Source organism: Musa acuminata, chromosome BXJ1-5, assembly GCF_036884655.1.
Source record: "Musa acuminata AAA Group cultivar baxijiao chromosome BXJ1-5, Cavendish_Baxijiao_AAA, whole genome shotgun sequence".
Taxonomy (NCBI): domain Eukaryota; kingdom Viridiplantae; phylum Streptophyta; class Magnoliopsida; order Zingiberales; family Musaceae; genus Musa; species Musa acuminata.
The window spans coordinates 11,277,259-11,300,626 of NC_088331.1; the positions used below are offsets into that span (position 1 = coordinate 11,277,259).

Consider the following 23,368-nt stretch of genomic DNA (forward strand, 5'->3'; position numbering starts at 1 on the left):
GTGCAACAAAGTTGTTCCTCTACAAATCTGTAAAGATAAATTCAATTTTTCCGCCTTATAACCTAGAATTTCTATTCACTTATGACTTAGATACACTTTTTTCTTATCTAAATATAATTTATATACTAATAAATTAAGAAAAACACTATTATTATTATTATTATTTTTTAGGCTTTCTCCCAAAAAAGAGTAAGGCACACTGATATTGTCCGGTAGGTACAGGTCCGTCCAAGGCTCGACACAACACTACGATCCTTAGGGAAAACTAGTTGATAATAACACATGGATTGGGAAAGATGATACAAATGTTCCCATACAAATTCAAACATTCACGTCTTTCCTAAATGACATATCAAAACATAATTATTTTGCTCATGGAAGTACTCAAAAGCATGAACCAACCAACATCCATGACAGAGAAAACAACATCAAACTAAAGTTTAGAGACCATGATATCTTTGGTGGGATTATATGTTTTCAATAGGAAAAACATAGAAAAATCTTACCTTTCAGAGTTAGGATAAAAGGGTTTTTGGTGAATTTATATGGCATGGTAGTATTATTGGAAGAGTAGATTTAACAAGGATACTAATGAAATTTTGAGATGCAATGAATATCTCACGAAGAACAAAAAGACTAGATAAAAAAAATAGCAGATTGTTTAGCACTTCAGCAAAAGGGTGTAAACTGGGTAGAAAGAAGATATAAAGAAAATGAGAACAAGGGAGGAAAACATGACAAAGAATCAGGGACTATGGATAATTAAAGTTTAAACCTATAAATTGTAAAACTAAAATCTCTAGATGGTTTAAAATACAGTCAGTTTTTCAACCACATGCATCTCCCATTTGTATAACCCAGCCAACCTTGCCAGACAAGGATAATCCTGAGAAGGCCAACATGGTTTTTATTGTTTATCCAAAATGCACAGATATTAAACTTGAGTTCTGGCATAATGAACAGTCTGTTATATCAAAAACAGGAAAGAAATCACTGGTTTTATTGTCTTCCTTTCAACTTTATGGAGAAACAAACTAAACAAAATACATCAATACTAAATTCAGTGGTTAGAAGTATTTAGATAATGAATCAAAAAATAAATCTCATATCATACATTTATAAACTATGGTGGAGGAACAAACTAAAAAAATCATAATGCACAATGGAACATTGGTCAAATAAAAAAGAATAAATATATAATAATTGGTGAAATATTGAAAAGAATTTCAAAATAAGATGAAACATGATTATCCAACAGTATAAAGCAAGGATTTAAGTGCTGGAGCCCGCATTCACTCGGTAAAAAGCATACAGAGCGAGATGGGGAGAGGGAGAGAGAAGAATGAAGAAGAGGAATCATCATATTGTCTCATTTGATATCGGGCAAGACCAAGGTTCGCAATACCGTACCGTATCGGAGTTTCGACCTGGGCTCGGTACCGGTACGGTACGGTATACCGCTCGGTACACCCAGGTGTACCGAGCGGTATATTCAGGCGTGCCGAGCACTGTAGCAGTGCTACAGTGCTACAGTATCGGAACGGTAACATATGGTCCACGTACCGGAAGTCTGGCGGACCGGTACGTACCGCCCATACCGGGCGGTACGGACCGGTACTGCAAACCATGGGCAAGACGATGACATTCCATAATGCTGTAAAGAATGCTAGACCATAGTCAGCATTGATCTGATACAAGAAATTCACCGGTACAGATTTTAATGGTTACTTTGTACCAAGATTCATAATTTTGTACCTTACCGACATACAGTATGGGCATACAACTCGGTACATATATATAATATAAAAATTAATATATAAAAATATAAAAATAATATTAAAAAAAAAAGGAGGCGTACGTTGCCTCGGCGATGTTGCCTCCTTTTCTTCTCCTTGTCGTATCAGACGAGGAGAAGAGCACGGTCTTCTCATCTATGGCGTTTAGCGAAGACATCAAAGGTCGTAGACGTCTCCAACCTTCGGCGAAGAACGTGGCGAAGAAGAAGCCGAGCCATGGCCTCTCCGTTACCTCCTGGATCGAAATCGTCGAGGGAGGGTGACGCTAGATGGAGAAGCATTGAGTTTCTCCTTATTCTCCTTCTTCTTCTCCCTCTACTTCGAGCGCCTTCTCTCTCTTCTCCCTCGACACTTCTTCCCTCGCCGCAGCCAAGCCACAGCCAGGCTGATACTACTCAATAGCGAGCGACAACCGTTCCCGACCTGTTTCAGGCGGTAACAGTCGAAATATCGACCATTACAGCCCGATACAGCCCTGTACCGTCCGATACGGGGCTAGATCAACGGTACTGCCCAGTATGGGCTATATCATTCGATATTGTAATCCTTGCTTTGTACAACTTTAGCTAACCAGTCGCCTTCCTTTTTAGATGAAAACAATTCAAACCTACCAACAATAAAAATAAAGTGACATGAATGAACATTTTTCAGTTGACTTATTTCAGAATGGAATAAGCAAGGAAACCTATATTCTCATCATCTCTTTATTAGGGTAATGAGTAGCAAACTGACCTGTTGAAGTCCCTCATGATTTAAAATAAACTGGGACCTTTGCCAATCTCTATGAGGTGCAATTGGAATATGGGCAGGTTGGGCTGTCAAATAACCCACTTTGAAGTAGGGTAAAGGAAGCTATCAAGAAAGCACCACATGAGAAAAGCAAAATGTCAAAGAATAATGACTTTCATGAGAGAATCAACATCTTATGCCATATCATCTGAACATGAATTTAATGGGCAGTATATTGGTTATGATAATTATCCCAATATAACTTGAACCCATGAAATAAAATTGCTTCTCATAAAAGGTCATATTTCCTGAACAGGTTTCTATCAAATTTTATGGCGAGAATAAATATTAATATTCATACGCAACCTAAGATAAACATTATAAATTGCAGAAGCTTGTAAAATAAAGACTTTTTAAACCTTGATTAGACTATAAACACATCATTAATCTACAATTGGAGCTTACCGATTCTCTTCTTTGTCTAGAGCTACTTAATCAACATAAGTATAACTAAATTTATATTTCTTTATCTGATCATAATTCAATCCCATTTGGTTGATACTCACCTGGCGGCAACTATGTAAAGAATAGGAGAAACACTGAGGGATCTTTTGCATTCAAATCCCCTTCCCCCCAAAACACAATGTTCTTTTAACCATCCTCCCTTAGTATCAATCTTCATCAGATCAGTATTTTGTAATTAAGATTGCCTATAACATTCTTGTCTCCCAATCAGAAAAAAGCATAGCTGAAATTGGATGTAACCAGAGGCAATGATTACAAAGCTTTGGTTTCTAACCTATCAAAATGAAGTAGATCTACTTTTCTATCCATATAGACAAACCAAGACTTAGGTTTCTTAATTGATGATCAAAATACAATAGTAATAACAATATGGAGAATTTATTACCTCCCTAAAACTCCACTAGTCCCTTTTACACCTAGGTTATAAAGTTTCAAGGGCAATTTTGTATGTAACCTTGTATTCAATAAAAAGACAGTCTACTAGAAAAAGATTCTACAACACAATTTGAAGTGAATAAGAAACTCAGAGAACACATTCCACAAGAAAGGTAGAAAACAGTTTAAAGTCCGCATTGAAGTATTAATATGTGCCACCCAGCATAGGAATGTTTCATCTCCATTAAGAAAACCCATCTGAACATTTGGCTTGATACAAGTAGCTTACATTACAGTTACTATTAATATCATGACTGAAAGTTAAATGGCAACAATACGAGAAGCAGAATACTCACCATTGAACGAACCAGTCTCAAGGCACTGTGATAAACCTGAATGAACATTGAAGAAATCAAACTTAAGCGAAACACTGAAATGCTCACTGAAAATTCAGCAATTAGATCTTGTGCAAAACAATTACCAAATTCACAATGTTCATTAAATCTAATATACATTCTCCACCCAATACTTTACAATAAAATTATAATAACATCAACTTCATAGTATGTCGGACAGATGAAGAACCAGTTCCTCACAATCAAAAAGTGCCTTACAAAATTTCAGAGTACATGTATGCACAAGAATGCATGACATGCATATTTGGGCTATCTGAAATCTATAAGAGAAATCGTTGAGGTCAATGAAGTCATTTGCAAGGGATAAAGTCATCTACAACTAGACAAAGAAAATCACAGAGATGAAACAACTGTGAAGAAGATATCCATGGTAAAAAGACCAGCCTAAAACACCTCTACCAGCCCACGAATCTGAACCAGACCATTAAGACTTGGTCCTGATAGAGAGTCAGCCTAAGGAGGGGGGACCCTATTCCATCACAGAACAGGAGACGAGAATATTGCAACATCTAACACTATACATACCATCATGCCCTGGTCGGCATGCCCCTAATACCAATCAGCTAAAGCTAATAAATGGCTTGGCCATCTGACGCACAGCCAGCACATATATGGCATGGTTTGGCACATGCCAGCCATAATCCTTAGTCCTGAACATGAGTCAGATCTTTGGGAGATCTGGCACATCATTGATATATCAACAATAAGCTGATGAGATCATGAAACTGCATTAGTTAAGAATAAAATCTGATAGTGAACAAAATCAACCAAAGAAGTCCACCAGCAGTTGGGCTAATTCTAAATTATTATAATGTAAGTTGTAACACCTAAACTTTTTGCAGTAGCTATCAATAATTTGAAAGGAAATCACATTCTGGCCCCTTCATATAACTTTTGTTAGGGAAATAATTGGTCTTTACAATGAACTTACATTTGTTAAATCTATAGCACCAAAATGTCTTTCCAGCACCCTTGCAAATGCTTAATCACATGCAAATTATTTTCTAACATCTAGCAGTCCTTCCTGGACTTGACAAGCCCAGGAAGTTTCTATCAGCCACCTGTATACATAGAGATGATATGTGTAACATAAAATTAAAAGACAAGAAACAGAAATAAATCAGATGGCAAGGGTATACCGAGTAATTCGGTTTCAAAGCATGAGCAGCTGCAATATATATAGCTGATTGGCTATAAAGCTCATCAGGAGGGACTTCTTTTGCACTAACCGGTCTGCCAGATCTGAAAGTGTCCTCAGCTAAGCCATACTAGCATAAGGAACAGAAATATAATCAGATTTATACATGACCCAATATTCTGGAAGAGAAAATTCATAATGTTATCTAAAGTATACTATTTTCCTTTTGAAACTTAATCTGACAACAAAGTTGTGAAAACAAAATATGACATATAGCAGTAAATACTAACCAACACTGTCCCAAGATTGTAAATTGCTCGATGGAAATCAAACTGTAGTTGGATTGCCGCACGGAACTGCCAAATAGCATGAATTATTAATTTATCATAATCAAATTAAGAAAAGAGAAAGATCTGAACTGAGCATATCTACGAACCTTAAGATATATAGTCAGCCTAATAATTTAATTAACAAATATCATTCCTACGGTTCATGGTCTTACCTTACTTATAGCTGTTCTTATGATAGTTTGCTTCTCCCGCACTGGAACAATCGCACCAAGTTCCTGCATCATAATTTTTGTATATAAACATCACTATGGTAATCATTGTGAAATAAGAAAACCAGCATAAAATTACTTTTGAAAGAATCAACCTAATTTGTAAACAAGTATAAACCGCAGTACCTGCAGAGCAAGTCCCCAGTTATTAAGGGCCTACAATAAAAGAACAGGAAAATTAGAATAGGGCCTCTTTCACTAGCAGCACTCCATAAAAAAAATTGAGAATATAAACAAGTCAGCAACAAGATATTCAGTTTTATAAAAATTTGATAAAACATGTCTGTCAGTGAAAAAAAAAACGTAAAAAAATCAAGGGAATAAAGATAACTTAAAAGGTACACATAAATGCACAAACTACATGCATCATGATGCAGTATAATGAAGCTTCCCACTAAAACACAGTGATTTAAAAAGCGCTAGGCGTCAAAAAACGCCAAGGTCCAAAAACGCCCGAGGTGCTAGGTGCTCGCCCGAGCGAAGCGAGACGCTAAAATATAAAAATATATAATATAATTAATAAATATAATTATTTAAAATTTTAAATAAAAATATGCTATTAAATTAAGAAAATCTAAGATACAAAATCATAATGTCACATTAACAAAAAGTTTCAAAATTCAAAACAATAAAATTTTACATCAAAGTTATTCATCATAATCAATATTATCGTCATTTTCACACAAATCATCTTCATTGAATTCGTCTTCTTCCTCTTGTCCTTCGATTCCTTCCTCTTCATCAAGATATGTTTCATTCTCTATGTTTTCAATAATAGCAGGAGCCGAGCTTGATGCTTTTGCACTCATTTTTCTCTCTGACGTATGTCTTGTATATGTTTGTAATTCTCCAGCACCTGAAGCTCTTACCATATCTCCCCATGTCAATCTATCATCTTCAAATACAAGCTCGTCTTCAGCATCTTGCAAGTTAGCATTCATTTCTCCTACTAACCACTCATTTAAATCATCAATATCTTGCAATGAGATTGAATCAAATCTATTTTGCAAATCATAACGAGTCTTCAAAGCTTGATTATACTTTATGTAAACAAGATCGTGCAATCGTTGATGTTCTAACCGATTTCTTCTCTTCGAGTGAATCTGTCATGTCATATAATTTAAAAATATATTAATACATATATCTAAATAAATTAATTAATTAAAACAAAAATATTTAGTAATCCTTACATGCTCAAAGACACTCCAGTTTCGCTCACAACCCAAAACACTGCATGTCAAACTAAGTACTTTGATAGCAAATTGCTGTAAGTTCGGGGTGGAATTTCCAAATAGACTCCACCATTCAGTTGCAAAATTTATGTTATTATTAGCAATAACATAGTAACATAATATATATGAAATTAATTATATCAAATTATTAATACCTGGAGACGTAGTTGTCCTAGATCGAACGGCAATTGGAATTCCAAAAAGACCTTCGGTATTTTTATATAAAGATAATTCATGAATAATCTTATCTTGAAACTCAAGGCTGGGAACTAATCTTACAACGCACTGATATAACCCACCCAAAACTTCTGCATCAAATTCAACAGATTTAATCTTATAAAAGAATTCAGGGTTCAAATAATATCCTGCTGCATGTAAGGGACGATGAAGTTAACAATTTCATCTTTCGTCGATGATTGTAAAAATTTTCTCATATTTTTCTTCATTTTCATTAAAATATCTTTTAATCGTCTCCTTTGCTCTATCCATAGCCTCATAAATATATCACATTGCAGGCTTATTTTCATTATTCACCAACCGAAGGACTCGAACAAGAGGGCCCATTACCTTTAATATATAAACTACATGATTCCAAAAGGATGACATTAAGATGATATCAGCAGCCCTCTTGCCTTTTGCTTCTTTTGCCCATTTGCTTGTCACACATTTCTCAGCGGTAAACATATTTCTCAGAGTATGTTTTTGACGATGCACGCTCTGTAATGTCAAGAATGAAGTAGCAAATCGGGTGACACCATGTCTCACTAATTATTTATTCCCTGTAAATTCTCTCATCATATTCAAAGCCCCAATATGATTATAAAGAAATCCAACAACAAAAAGCCCTTTCTAAGATTTTCTTGATTTCTAAAATCTTTCCAATATCCTCCAACGTTAAATCAATACAATGTGCTGCACATAGAGTCCAATACAAGTGTTGTTTTTTTTATTCAAGCAATTTACCTGAGACAAAGGATAACAAAAATGATAAGACTTAAGAGTTTAACACACTTAATTGAAGATAAAATAATTAACAAAATCAAAAGATGAATATTACCAGCTAAAACATAGTTGCTTCCATTGTCGGTTATGATTTGAACGATATTTTGTTCTCCAATTTATTCCACGAAGTTGTCAAGTAAATCATATATTTTGTCTCCAGATTTTACAAAAGATGAAGCATCTATTGACTTCACAAACATAGTCCCTAAAGAACAATTAACCATAAAATTAATTATACTCATGTGCCTCCTGTCAGTCCAAACATCTGACATAATAGAGCAACCATGTGTTGCCATGATTCTTTATGACCCTTTAGTAAGTCATTTGTATAATTCAACTCTTTTTGCATCAATGGAACTCGCATCTCATAATAACTTGGAGGTTTTAATCCTGCACCATATCTTCCAATAGCTTCAATCATATCCTTAAAACTATCTAAACGAGTTGTACTAAGAGGAAGACCAGCCTGATAGAAGAAGCGAACAATATGCTGAATTGTTCTTCCTCTTATTTCTTTATCACAAGCATCACTTATATTTGTTTGTCTAAATTTTGAGCCTCCTGCTTGCACTTATTGTTTCTGGGATCCTTGAAGCATATATAGATCCATCGATCCTTTTTTACATTTCTTAGTACTCATAACTTCTTTTCCCTTTTTGTCGTATACTCTTTTTTCACTTGGGTTAATACTCTTAGAATAATCTTCTTCTTCATCCCTAAGATGTTCAACATTGTCTTCTGGTAAATTCCCGTAAGATTCATTCTTTTGTGTCTTCTTTTCATTCATATAACTCAGCAACTCTTCTTTTACCTCAAGTGGACATTTTTTGCAAACTGCTGCATTCTTAAAATTTCCTACTAGATGTTGTTTTGCACGAAAAATACCACCTCTGATAGTCTTATCGCAGAATATGCAAGTCACTACATTAAGATCTTTCGGATCATTCAAATAATCATACTTCCATGCAGGATCTTTTTTTGATATCATTGGAGACTCTATTGAGTTGCTCTCTACATTTGTCATTTATGTTGAAACCTAACAATAATTTCAAGTAAATAAAAATTAACAACATTAAAATCAAAATAATATATTATTAATCTATTAACAGTATTGAAAGTTAATCATTTCAAAATTCAAATAAACTTAATATTAACAGTATAAGCCTGTTGACAGAGAAACGAGGAAGCAGCGGCGAGCGACAGCGGGAAAGGGAGCGGGAGCGACGAGCAGCGGGAGGCGCAAGTAGCGACAGCGACGAGCAGCGACAGCGGGAGCAGGAGCAGGAGCGACGAGCAGCGGGAGGCACGAGCGGCGATAGAGGCAGCGTTTGCGAGCAGCGATAACGACAACGTTTGCGAGTAGCGATAGCGGCGAGCAGCGTGATCGGGATCGGGATCGGGAGCGGCAGTGGGTTAGGTAAGGGTTAGGGTTGGGTAAGGGTTATATCAGTTTAGTTGGTTCGATTGAACCAACTAATAATCGAACCAGGACCGAACCAGACCTAAAATCCTGGTTCGATAGCCTTGGTTTACCCAGGTGCTCGCCTGAAGCGCCCAACGCCTGGGCTCGGGCGAGCGCCCAGGCGACGCCTGTTTGAAGCGCGCCGCCTGGGAGATTAGCGAGGCGCTCGGGCCTCGCCTCACCTCGCCCGAGCGCCTTTTTCAATCACTGCTAAAACATTTCCTTGAAATCAATAAAAAGGATAGCTACATACTGCAAACACCACATTCTCAGCAATAAATCAAATTACTGCTTTGCATCGGGTGTACATACAAGTCTCAACAAGGAATCAAACTCTGGTTTCAACCAGATGTACCTATAGGTGTTGTTGCCCCAAGACACTGCTAGGATACAGATCCATATGTACCATCCATTATTGTTACATTGGGTTGATTTCCATTATGAAACAACCTCTTCAACCCACTCTGAGCATATGATGTGATAGTCGTTTTAGGTATTTAAGTCCCACAAGCCATACGGAAGGTGAACATGATAAGGTGCTTGGTTCGAGGGACCAGGGCTTCTCCTTCTTCCCTCCTTCCTCTCCTCCTTCCTTCTTGTTCTTTCTTCATTCTTCAGTCAGACCAGTACTCCTCTTCCTTCTCTCTCCTCCCTCCCTTCAAAAAACCGCCAACCAGCAAAATGGTACTACAGTGCATGTCAACATACCATGTGTCTATAGGTAAAATATGACTACAAGCTTTATCTCTGCACTAAAAAGATTTAGCAAATAGCTCTATATCATATATAGGAGAAAAAGTGTTGTTCATGAAGCAGAGTTGTTATTGCTATTTTAGCAGAATTAAGGGGGCAAAAGAGTTCTAGATAGAGAAAAGTCTGATGCTCCAACAGTAGTAATACTAAGCTTGCAAATAGCTAAAATATAGGAGTGAAGCTACTGTTGTTGCTCCTGCAAGAGTAGTACTAATCTAGCAAATTACTCCATATAGGAGCAAAGCTACTTTTGCTGCAGCTGCAAGAGTAACACTAAGACTGGCAAATAGCTCCTTGTAGGAGCAAAGATGCTGCTATACCTAGTACAAAACTGGCAAATGCACTATATAACAGCAAAATTGTTGTTGCTACACTAGTAGTATTTCACACACATTTCAGATGTCACTAGAGTGAACAGCACAGAACAACATAATCTCAGCTTCACAACAATGTCAGACTCCACACACATGCCTCTCCTTGCCCACCAAGCCTGGTTTTCCATCACAAACCAAAGCAGAGGGTAAGTACCAGCTGTAAGTCCTAACCCAACATGTAATTGAAAATGAGCCTGATTGACATAATAACCCCAATATTTTGGAAAATGACAGCTCGGCCAACTCCACCAAAGCCTCGCAACAAGTGCAATGGTGTGCAATCCACCCTACGCATTGTTCTCTCCTCCCTCCCCATTCCAATTGATGGTGTTCCTAAAAAAATGTTTACAATAACGTCTAAAAACATTTTCATTAATTATTGAGGCAAAAAACTAAAAATAAGAGATTTTATGGGGATTTATTGGGTCCAAAAATCGTACTATACTGGCCCAACCAATCATCAGTATGTGTATCGGATGAAAAATTTTGTTCTTGCTAGTGGCCGCTTTCTTGTTATTCCTTATTCTAATATCATAATACCAATGTGTAGGGTCCAACAATCGTCCCCTGGATTTTCTCTTTCAAGTATGACATTTCTCAGAAAATCTACCTTTCTACTGTCTCATATCTGGAAATTTAGAATAAACTTAAAATAGACCAATAATTAGATGTTGGACTGGTGGTTGGTTCCCTATTTAAGTTTGAACCCTTCTAGAGATTGGTACCTACCCTAGGCTGGAGATTTACATAACTATCTTAGTGAGGGGAAAATGTATGTCCTAAAAAACCTAAATACTAGCCAACTTGAATAAATTGGTTAATCATCACAAAACTACACTTGGTTATATCTCAATGTTCAGTGACATCCCACCAATTTAAGTAAAAGTAAAGAAGAAATATTCCTTAAAAATATTGTATTTTGGTTCATGTAAAAAAGGAGTCCCAACCAAGGCTTAATATCTGATCCACATACCAGTTTCAACACCTTGCCCGATTAGTAGAGTACTAGTATAATAGAGTAATAGACAATATAATCACTTGTGTCAGCTGATATTACTGCAAAATAATTTTAAAAAATAAACACCAACCAGTACAGAGCTAAATGATCCAATAATATCAGAAACCTTTCCCCTCATAAAATCAGAAAGGTATCAATTCTATGATGATAAGCTTTCACTTGTTAGATATAGAGTGATTAAAAAATCCTAACAAAGTTAGACAGTAGTTGCTTCTGTTATGAATTCAATACTACAAGTCTACAACCCTACACTCCAAGTAAGTCTCTGTTCCAACTGTGTCTGTCAAAGGTCTCAAACCTTCAATGTTTTTTGTTTTTTAAATATTTAAATAACTTATAGAAGCACCACAAAGCACAGTTTCATCACTGATCTCCAGCCTGTTAACAGTACAAGATAAACACATATTAATTTTCTCATACAAATCGCCAGCAATTGTTAAAAGTAATTCTCTTGTTAATGGAGCTGAATGAAGCCAAACAATTGTGAAGCAAACAGGGGCAGCACAGTGCATGAGGTTCCCACCAATACAGGTTCTAAGGGTCAACATCCATAACCTTACCTTGTAAGCTTTCTTTGACAAGAACGTTGATCACTCAGAACAATCTTACGTTGACATCAAGGCTCTGCCTCATGTTATGTATATGTCAAGCAATTTAATTTTAGTGTCCAGCTTAAAATTGGCCAACATCATGGTGATCATTTATACTTATAGGCATTTAATTAAGTTAGTTTCTGTCTGAATGTTATATAACATAAAATCGTAAAACATTGAAGGAATGTATTCAATCAACACCAAGAGGTTATTTTCGGTTTACATGGAACAAAACATAGATATTTCAGCATAAATATTATATTGCTTCATAGATCCACTGAAGTTCTGGCCTAGCAGATTAAAGTAAACAGAAAGCAGCCATATCTGTTAAATGATTAGTACCAGCTGAAATTGGATCAACAAACAAGAAAAGGAAAATTTTAAACATGTCAAGAAATAAAGCTCATGATGGAAAAGGTATAGAAATATTGGTAAGAAAGAACATAAATGAAAAAATATATATACTGCAAAAAGAACATAATGTTACATAAATATAGCTGACCTGTGGGCTGTTCCAGTTAAGCTGAACAGCTTTCTCATATTTCTTTGTTGCCTGTAAAGAAAAGGGATGTTACAAGGGCTGCATGAACGTTCAAAAAATGCAACAGTAAAAGGGGAAAAAATCTAAGCAAATAATGCAGAAAATTTTTAATAGTTGAATCATTAAGTTGGCAGCTAAGATAGCAATCAAATGAATTTTTAGTCCTTATGCATTTGGCATCTGCTTGGACATATCTTCTTTAGGCTATGCATCCACCAATTTGTGCAAAGTGTGAAAAGTGGAAAATAGATGCACCCAGCAATTGCACAGTAAAGAATTACATAGATTATAGAAAATCCAATGGATCACAAGTTAGATGAGATCACTTTGGTTCTGTAATTTGAGAACATTTAGCTTAGGCAATAAAACATTATAATTTTCAACTATATTATAATCTTTAAAAGGTCCCAGCTTACATAAGGGCAAACAAGTAATTGTTCATGATATTCAATTCTTCATTCATTTTACATGATCCTACATTACACCATCTTTAATCAATTGTTGTGGTCTTTCGTGGGATTAATTGCTTTCCCATATAAGAGATAAATGTGGGTTGTTTGCAAATCATATGAGCGTAGGAACATTCACATCTAATTTTCACATAGACAACATAAGCAAACTCTAATTCAACTAGTAATGACCCAAAATAAATAAGAGTACAAATATTGATCATTAACATTATCTTTTGTGTACATCACATGATAATAATCAACTTCTACCTTAGAAGAATCATAATTACACATCTCTCTTTCTGGAATATTATCATTGAAAGATGGGCAAAGCTTTAAATACAGATCAGACCTCTATGTATGCGAAGTATTTACCAGCCCAACCAAAGAGCAAGACCAGACCAGTCAGCACTGATTGGTACCTAAAATTTTATTATTTCTTCTGTGATGCTAGAAGGTACAGGTCAGTACACCAATATTATGCCGATTCAATCAGTTACTGAAGCCAGTTTCGAACAGAGATCCAAGTCCTTTAAATACATTCTATTTAAGAACTTAACTAGTAGCCAGGGCTAATTTTCTCCAACCTGACATTGGATACATGGTATACATGGCTTAGGGTCACATGGATTTGTTATTTTTGAGATGTATGAATTAATTAAATGCCCATCAACCCCTAATTGGGTTATTGTGTCACCCAAACTATATAACCATTGTGAACCTCCTTTGTTCATGGATATCAACCCTAAAAACTAGTCAGTGCTGATATTATCTTCCTTTTTTCTAGCACATGGACCTTGAAACAATCCCTTTAAAATGGACACTTTTTAAATGCCCTAGCCAAACAAGTTCATCATCTTGGTTTTAAATGTTTTCAGAAAACAATGACAATAGCCATTTTTTCCCATCTTCATATCATGAAACAAAAAATGCTGTTCTATCATCTTGTCCTAGTACTACTCTCGCCCAAGCACGCTTAACTTCGGAGTTCTAATGGGATCCGGTGGTTTAGTGCTGGTATGATCGAACTCATATTGTATTTCTTTGATCATTTATCATTGCCCATATGCAATTGAAATAATATTAAAGTTTGATGTGCTGGTACTCTTATTTTTTCCCTTTATAATTCATGAATACTATAGTTCTCTGAACAAATTTGTAAAATTGCTTCATAATCTTGCTCAATAGATTTCCCAACAAAATCCATCCAGATTGTTCAAAGTTTAATGGGATATGATCTTCGACTAAACTTGAAACAATAATTTTTTCAATAGAAAAAAATGAAAATAATGTCACCTTCATTAATGAAAGTTACATGAAAACAATACAACATACTATCACGGACTTAACTGGTTTTGCCTAAATCGTTCGACACCCTTGCGTATTCGTCCGCAAAGAGTCAACCTCCCCGAAACCTCTTATGGTCCTTTAAGGACATACAAAAGAGAAGACAGGTTAGAGAAAATGTTTCAACTCGAGATCCCACAAGCAATCATTTCAATAAACACTTGATAGGCAATGCAAATTATAAACATAGACTTCGCAAGCTCTAAAAGATCGCACGACAAAGGGTCCAAGATGATCCACAACGGCCAAAAGTCCGCATAAGTGCCCACATGACATTGTTGCAAAACAAGACAGCGAACCAGCCCTAGACACTACCCCAAAGGCTTATCCAGCCATGTGCCACCCGGGTAGCTCCTGGGTGTTCTGCTAGTTGACACTCCGCACCACTTTGCGGAGTTGGAAAACCCTCAAAATGGCCTACTTTGATAGCCTATTTTTGGGCAATTTTGCCTCTATGCGACGACTGCACATAACTTACGTTTACAAGACTAAAACGACCACAAAATCCAACCAAAATGAGGTTATCAAGCCTACTGCAAACCATCTATATGTTGTATAAAGCAAGGTTTGAAATTTCGTACCGTACCGGAGTTTCGACGATCTCTCGGTACGGTACGGAACGGTATACCGCTCGGTATACCGCTCGGTATACCGAGCGGTATTCCGAGTGATATATGTATATATATATATTATATATATATATATTTTAATGGCCGACGTCGCATCGCCTCGGCGACGTCGCTTTTTCCTTCCCCACACGGGGCGACGTCGCCGAGGCGACGTTTATTTAAATTATATATATATATATATATATATATATATAGCGACGTCGCCGAAAAAGGCGACGTCGTGTCGCCTCGGCGACGTCTCCGAAAAAGGCGACGTCGTGTCGCCTCGGCGACGTCGCCGAAAAAGGCGACGTCGCCGAAAAGGCGCTGCGTTACCGCCCGTTACCGAATGGTACCGGGCGGTAACGGTCGAAATTTCGACCGTTACCGCCCGATATTACCCGTAACGGTCGATACGGGATATTTTTGCGTGTACCGCCCGGTAGGGGGCGGTCCGCGTACCGGTCGCCTCTCGGACCGGTACGTACCGCCCGTACCGGGCGGTATGATTCGGTAAGTAAAACCTTGGTATAAAGCATAAACAAAACCAAAAGATACAGACATACATAAACATTACATCGAACACCTTGTTTACGGATTTGTCCATGACATTCTCCCCCACTTATTCCTTCGATGTCCTCGTCGACGCCTTTACGGACGCTGCATCTTATCGCCTTTGTTGAATCTTCAATCCTTTACTCCAATTATAACATGTCTCTTGGCTCCCAACTGCTCTCCACCTTTATTGTTGATTAATCGAACTTTAATCCACCAATGCTGCTTCAACTCAACAATGACTCCGACTCTGGTGTGGAGTCGTTCGAGTTATATTAATCATTGTTGGTTCCTACGAATCCCTCAGATGAAGAAAAAGACCTTCCTTGTTGGGCGTCAGTCTCTTAAACGTCTCGTGCTGCTTGTATTGGGTGGATGTCTATTGGAGCTTTAACAAGCATCACCTCACAGACTTTGAAGTTTTTTATGTCTTTCCTTCATAAAATTTGCTTATTGATTCCTCTTCTACTTAGTTGTCGACTCTAAGTAGCTTCGCATCACTTTCGCTTTCGATTGACATTCTGTTGGGAAATGAAGTGGACAATCAACTCTCGATAGAATCAATCACCATTGGTAAGGACTTGAAAACTATTGTTTTCTACTAAGTTTCTTCAAAGGGTCTTTGAACATGTGCATAGCTCCCCTGCTGGATAAATAAGAGAATTAAGGTACTTAATTTCACCCATTCTCTTAAGAGTTAAGAAGGCAAAAGTTACTTGACTTCGCCCACCTCCTCGAGAGTAATACTTCATGTATCAAGTTGGTTACTAGCCTTCGCATGCTCTTTATTCACACTTCTAAAGCACCTGAAGTGTGCACTCTTTGTGTTGAGTTAGCTATTGCAATCCACCTCCTCATTACTATTGAACTTTTAAAATGCAAGAAGTTTTGCCCGAAAAGAATAAAATTCCACCCCAACTTAAAGCAAGTCTCCAATAGTTTTGGTCGTCTTTGGGATTGTACCGTCTTCTCTATCATTTCCGTCGCCTACTCCTTTGAAAAGAAAGGTACAATATTGCATACCGCATAGTCCATTCATTGGTCAAGCACACCTGGATCGACCTAAAGTCCCCCTCTTTCAACTCTCTTAATGAGAAGCCTGTCAACACCAATCTTACAAACTTCCTTAGCCTCTGCCCTTTGATCTTGTCTCGGTACTTAAAGTTTGCCTCTACATTCTCCACCTCGACCCCTTTCACGACTATGTGCTCTCCCCTCATGAGAGCAAGGGATCGATGACTCCACGAAAGTCTTGCCTCTATAGTACCATGTCGCTGCCATGCCCATAGTCGTACTATCCGTTGTCTTGCATTTGCATCCCTTTCTTTGCAATCGGTAGATTTGCCTTAACGGCACTATGGCGCTCCTTCGAGTCCACCTCCATCCTAACTGACGCTTGGTTTTGGGCAGCTAAGTCCCTCTGAACTCATTGTCACTTCCTCGCTCCTTTTCGATCATCAGCTTCAATACCTCTGTGTTCTTTGAGTAGTTCCCCTTAGTTGATTGAAAAATAGACTGCAACTCTCATGCATGGCCTCCACCATCGTGTTATAGGGCTCGAGCCGATTTTATTCTTCATTGTGTCTTTGGTAACAACGTTCGCTTACTTGACTTTATCCTCTGACTTGTTAGGCTCCCTTAAGCGAATATATGCTCTGGAGCAATCCAACTCCCCAATCGCTCCGATCATACCTTTATATAATCAAGTCCCCCAATGGAACTCATTGGTACTTGTACTCGGAATTTCTCATCAATAGTACATAGCTCTCATATGCTGATGACTAAGGCTTTCATCGAATACAAATTTCAATATACGCACGAAAGACCGCCTCTACTGTCACGGACTTAGCTAGAATTGCCTAAGTCGTGAGGCACCCTTACGGCCAAGACGCGAACTTAGCTTGAGTTGCCTAAGTCGCGAAGCGCCCTTGTGATATGCATCCGCAAAAGTCAGTCAATTTGCAACCTCACTCAGGTCCCGAAGGACCTGTAAAAGAGAAAGTTGATTAGTTCGAAGAATGAGCGACGGACAAGTCCTGACGTTTCGCGAAAAGGGAAGCTTTACAAGCAATTTAGCGAGCACCTTGCGTGCAAGAGACAAAACAGAGAAAGGAGGAAAACAAGGATTTTAGAGAGTTGAACGAACAGCTGCTCACCGAGTGCCGAGCGCGAAGAAAAGTTCCCGTCAAGAAAACATGCGAACTTATGAAGATTGTTCAGCGCCCGACACTATACCGAAGCCCCATCCCCCATGGTGCCACCCGGGTGGTTCCAGGGTGCTGAGATGATTGACATTTTGCGTGCAATAGTGGGCTGCAGAAAACAGCCCGTGGCATGCGAAAACGGAGCCATTTTGGACTATTTTGTTTGGTTCGGTGAGCGATCGCACTGTAGCGCTGCAACTTGTTCGAACTTATATTTTTACAAGCAAAAGAACATAAAACCAAGCCAAAACATATTGCCAAGCAGCTGTACATGTAAACAAAAGCGACGAACGGTTCGTTGAACGAAGTTGTTGCGGGTGCACAACGACCGTTCGTGACATTCTCCCCCACTAAAACTGTCGACGCCCTCGTCGATGCTTGTTGGTAGTTGTTGATGATTGCTTCTTCATGTCGTAGGGCATCTTCGAGCTCCCAACTGGCTTCAGTTCTGGAAACGCCACTTCACCAAGTACTCGGTCTGCTCAGCTCTAGTGGGTAGCTTTATCTAGTGATCGCTAAAAATGGCTTCGACTCGCTTCTCGTAGAAGGTTCTGGTGGGGGGTAGCCGAGTCGGAACACTTCGGGAAGTATCTTGCGGATCCGAATGGTAGGCTTTCAAGTTATTGGCGTGAAGAACATTGTGAATTTTGAACCACACCGGCAGCTGCAACTTGTAAGAGACGTTGCCCACCCTGCTGATAATTAGGAAGGGCTCTTCATACTTGCGCACCAATCCTTTGTGTACTTTGTTCCTAAAGAATTAGAGTAATGCTGGTTGGAGATTTACCAACACCAAATCGCCGACCTTGAACTCTTGCGATCGCCTTCCCAAGTCTACCTACTTCTTCATCCTTTTGGCTGTCTTCTCCAAGTAAGCCCGCGTAATATCTACATTTCGATGCCACTCTTTTGCAAAGTGGTAGGCTGACGGGCTACTCCCAATATACCCGATTCCCATGGTGTGAGGAGTTGACGGTTGTATCCTGTAATGATCCTAAAGAGGCTATTGTTGGACACAGAGCTCCTCTGCAAGTTGTAGGAGAATTGGACTATGTCCAACAGCTTTATCCAATCTCGTTAGTTGGCACTCACATAGTGCCGAAGATATTGCTCCAAGAGCGAGTTTATTCTTTCAGTTTGGCCATCCGTCTAGGGGTGGAGGCTTGTGGAGAAATATAACTTAGACCCCAACAACTTGAATAGCTCGATCCAGAATCGTCCCGGGTACCGAGCGTCTCGATCACTGATGATATTGTGTGGGACTCCCCAATACTTCACCACATTCTTCATCATCAGCTTGGCCACCTCCTCGACTGAACAGTGCAGGAGTGCAGCAATGAAAGTTGCATACTTTGAAAATTGATCGACCACCACGAGTATCGATCCGAGTCCCCCTACTGCCAGCAAGCTTGATATGGAGTCCAAGGAAATGCTCTCCCACAGCCTTTCTGGTACGGGCAATGGTTCCAAAAGTCCCATCGGCTTCCGCTATTCCACCTTGTCTTGTTGGCAAATGAGGCACGTTCGAACATATTCCTCCACATCAATCGCCATCTTCGACCAATAAAAGGCCCCCTCCACGAGAGCCAAAGTTCTATGAATGCCCGGATGTCCAGCTCAAAGGGAATCATGACACTCTCTTAAGAGCTCACGTCGTAAATTGTCCACTCGAGGGACATAAACCTTATTCCCTTTAATATAAACAAGTCCCTCTTGGACCCAAAATCGTCATGTCTTACCTTCTTTGATGAGTTGCATCAGGGTTATTGCTTGGGGATCACTGTACAGTGCATCCCTGATCTTGGAAAGGAAGTTAGAGTACAACTGGCTTGCTTGGCCTCTGCCCTCCAACTGTACGACATTCACTCACTCCACTTTCTGACTCAATGCATCGGCCACGACATTTGCTTTTCTGGGCTTGTACTCCATTGTCATATCAAACTCAACTAGGAAGTCATGCAGACCCCGCTACGCCCCTTAAGGCCTAGCAATATGGTGAACTTACTGCACACTTCAGCCTCCCACAAATGTATCATTCCCATGCCGAAGTGAATTTTTCATGCTTCATGGCATCGAGTTTCAATCACCTTAAGATGACCACGAACAGTCAATTGTCTACATACAAGCCCTTATATGAGTATCGAATTCTTCGAATTAGTAATTCTCCTCACCTCTGTGAGCTTTGCACAACTCTTTCAGTCATCGAGCAACACATCCCTCCTTTGCACGGTCTTATCTTTTGCCAAGCGCTCCGCATACCTTGAGCACCATCAAGTTTGGTTGCCAACGTCAAGTCGGAATACGAACTCAGCCATCTCAACCTTTGTGCACTACGCGTTCTTCCCAGCTTGCTTGTCCTCGTTGTGCCTCTCACGCTAAGGGTTAGTCATTCCTCTGAATATCAATCTTGGATGCCCACTCCTTTGAGTGACTCCTTAACCTATGTCTCTACGGTCGTCTCCCTCAAACAATTGTGCTTGCTGGTTGTCCTCAATGCAACCTTGTTAGGTCCCCCACATTTACATATCACGTGTTTCTAAGTATGCTTGTCCGGATCTGATGTCATATATCACGGGCTTAGTTGGTTTTGCCTACGTCATGCGGCACGCATGCATGCCCATCCACAAAGGGTTAAATCTCCCTGAAACCTCATATAGTCCCCTAAGGACCTCCAAAAGAGAAAATGTTATTGGGATCCCATAAGCAACCATTTCAACAAACACTTGATGGGCAATGCAAATTACAAACACAAACTTTGTAAGCTCTAAACGATCGTACGACAAAGGATCAAAGGTGGTTCATCACGACCAAAAATCTCCACTAGTGCCCACAAGACACTACTATGGAATAAGGCAACGAACCAAGCCTAGACACTACCCCAAAGACCCATCCAACCATGTGTCACCTAGGTAGCTCATGGGTATTATACTGACTGATACTCCGCACCACTATACGGAGCTAGAAAACCCCAAAAGTAAATGCCTGGATGGCTTATTTTTGGGCAATTTTGCCTCTACGCGACCACTACAAACAACTTATGTTTATAATACTAAAACGACTATAAAAGCCAATCAAAATAGGACTGTCAAGCCTACTGCAAACCCTCTACATGTTGTGCAAAACATGAACAAAATCGAAAAACATGAATATACATCAACATTACATCGAACACCTTGTTTACAAATTTGTTCATGACAATACGGAGTCCAGATAAGTTCAAGACAAAGGAAAAGAAAACAAGAAACAAGAAATAAAAATAAAAGGATTTCATCTTTGTTTTTAAAAAGGTCCTAAAAGTCTTAAAAAGGAAAATGGGTATTAAGTCGTGTGTTCTTCAGGCTCATTTGCTTAATCAGTTTTGACAAGTTCCTGAAAGTCCTTAAAAGGAAAATGAGTATTAAGTCATATGTTCTTCAAGCTCATCTGCTTAATCAATTTTATTTTTGCCACCAAAGAGAATAATCTAATATGTGACAAACAAAGATTATTTAACATACATATGTCATATTAATTTCCCACATGTATGTGGGTAACAACACAAAGGAAGATGATCTTCACTATGGCGTCTGCACCACACAATTATCCAGCATGAATAAAAAAGGTTCTTGAAGCAACATCAGCCTGTTGTAAAGACGTAAAGTGATGGATCAAAATCACCATTGTTTGACTATAGGATTTAACCCGTATTGAATCAATAACTTCAACGGTATTTGAAAACCCAAAAGAAGCAATAATAGAGGATAAGAGATACCAGACTAGTTAAAGTTCAACCTGTTTCCATAATTCTTCAGCCTCCTTGGTACGTCCACGCATTTTAGCACGATCAGATATCGCAATAGCCCAGTTATAATATGCCTAAAGAACAACAGTATACAATCAAAGCACTGAAAGCTACTTGCTGTTGTATAAAGATCATATACAAATTTGAACATAATTAAAACATCACAGAACATCACAATCAGATAACATAGCCAAGTTATAATGTGCCTAAAGAACACCAAGCATGGAAAGCTACTTGTTGCTGTATAAAGATCATATACAAAGTCAATCACCTGGCAAAGCTGTGAATCTCTTAAAAATCTCACAGTATATGTGACTTCATATAGTATTAAGTCTCAGAAATCAATAAGGCAGATAAAAGTAAACAACAAACAAGCAGATGATGCCACAATGACAACATATGCAAGTCATTACAAGATTACTAGATACATCCAACATGCTTTAGAATACATATACATGGAAGCAAGAGGAGCAAAAGCATCCACCCCCACAAAACAACAACACTAATAAAATCTCACGTATAAAACAAGCAAATTACCTGCAATGTAGCATGAGGCAGATGAGTAGTCAAGGGTGGTTCACAAATTTAAAGAAGGAATCCTGTTGTTTACAAATCTTTTGCCAAACCAGTTCAGTTTCTGAACTTCAGTGACTTAGCTTTCAATTAAATGTTGGTTCATATTAGAACCCACGCCATTTGGGGTATTAAATCCGTCCTTTCTTCCAATTATCTTTAGGTCTGGCATCCAATGTCTCCTTTTCTCAGGAACAGGTACATTTTCTTCTTTACCCTCTCTCTCTCTCTCTCCCAATACTCTTCTGGCTTACCCATGTCAGTATGTCACTGTACCATACCACATCATATCAACATGTGCCTATTTGCCAGCCAGCACACTGGTGTGCAGCAATAAGGCAATCCATGACCATAAGAGCATGGCTTAAGACTCAATGCTGTCATTACATCTCTAACTTTTTTCATATATTGATGTAAAAGTATACCAAGATTTGTTGAGGATAATAATTCATATAGCAAATAGAAATAGAACTGTCACTGACCTACAAAATTTCTATTGGTATATCAATATTATTGTATTCATATCATATTATTTGTTGTTTATAATCTAACATGTTTGCATGCCATACACCTAACATTCAAGATGAAGGCCAACCAGCTAACAGAAGATGCTTTAGTTGATAGTCACATAGGATCATAATTTGAGGGAGTGACATGCACAGTATTACCTATACAATTTGTTGCATAAAAAAATCAGAAAACATTTCATGACATAAGGGCATCAAAAAGAAAGACAAGCAGCAATAATAGCAGTTAACTGGACAAATATAGCAGTAGAAAAATAAGTAATACTCTGATCAAATAACAAAAAGAAAAGATGAACAAAATAGGAAAGCAAATGGAGAATAAAGACAGTAGCTAAAGCAGTAATTTGAAGGGGAAAAGAAATGGCCCATTGCACAAGGCACCTGCTAATTTTGAAGAGTATGGGGAGGATTACTACTAGGAATATATGCATGGCACAAGGTAAATCATATTTAGCTTAATGACAAAAGGAAGGAATCACCCAAATTGTTAAATCCACAATATCAGAAGTCCAAGTTGCAATACGTTATCTAACCAATTAAAGTATTATCAGCACACTAAATCATGAATCTAGACACAAGAGAATAGCATGGTTTTTCCACACATATGTTCAGGGCATTTCAGAAAAGTAGGGAGACAATGATTAGGACAAAGATAGTTACATCGTAGAGCATAGGACAAAGTCGTGTGGCTTCCTCATACTTTTTGCAAGCCTCCTCAAGTAAGGCATCTTTAGAAGAAACAGAATCTGGACCAACATTGTCAGCACTCTCCTGCATTCGATCATAACGTAAGCAAAAAGAAAGATACAAC

General features: G+C 38.4%; 1 protein-coding gene across 3 annotated transcripts in view; it reads right to left on the bottom strand.

The window, feature by feature from the left end:
• LOC135673798 (protein HLB1-like) overlaps positions 1–23,368 on the bottom strand; it is a 32,209-nt gene that overhangs the window by 3,555 nt on the left and 5,286 nt on the right. Inside the window, exons 4-12 of one of the 3 annotated variants that reach the window (XM_065183107.1) lie at positions 23,218–23,328; positions 21,448–21,531; positions 12,475–12,525; positions 5,665–5,694; positions 5,482–5,544; positions 5,270–5,335; positions 4,981–5,109; positions 3,782–3,817; positions 2,529–2,648 (exon numbers count right to left, since the gene is read on the bottom strand). In XM_065183107.1, the coding sequence (XP_065039179.1) occupies positions 2,529–2,648; positions 3,782–3,817; positions 4,981–5,109; positions 5,270–5,335; positions 5,482–5,544; positions 5,665–5,694; positions 12,475–12,525; positions 21,448–21,531; positions 23,218–23,328 (690 nt within the window). The remainder of the gene's footprint in view (positions 1–2,528; positions 2,649–3,781; positions 3,818–4,980; positions 5,110–5,269; positions 5,336–5,481; positions 5,545–5,664; positions 5,695–12,474; positions 12,526–21,447; positions 21,532–23,217; positions 23,329–23,368) is intronic. The other 2 variants (XM_065183108.1, XM_065183109.1) reach the window with 2 other exon arrangements.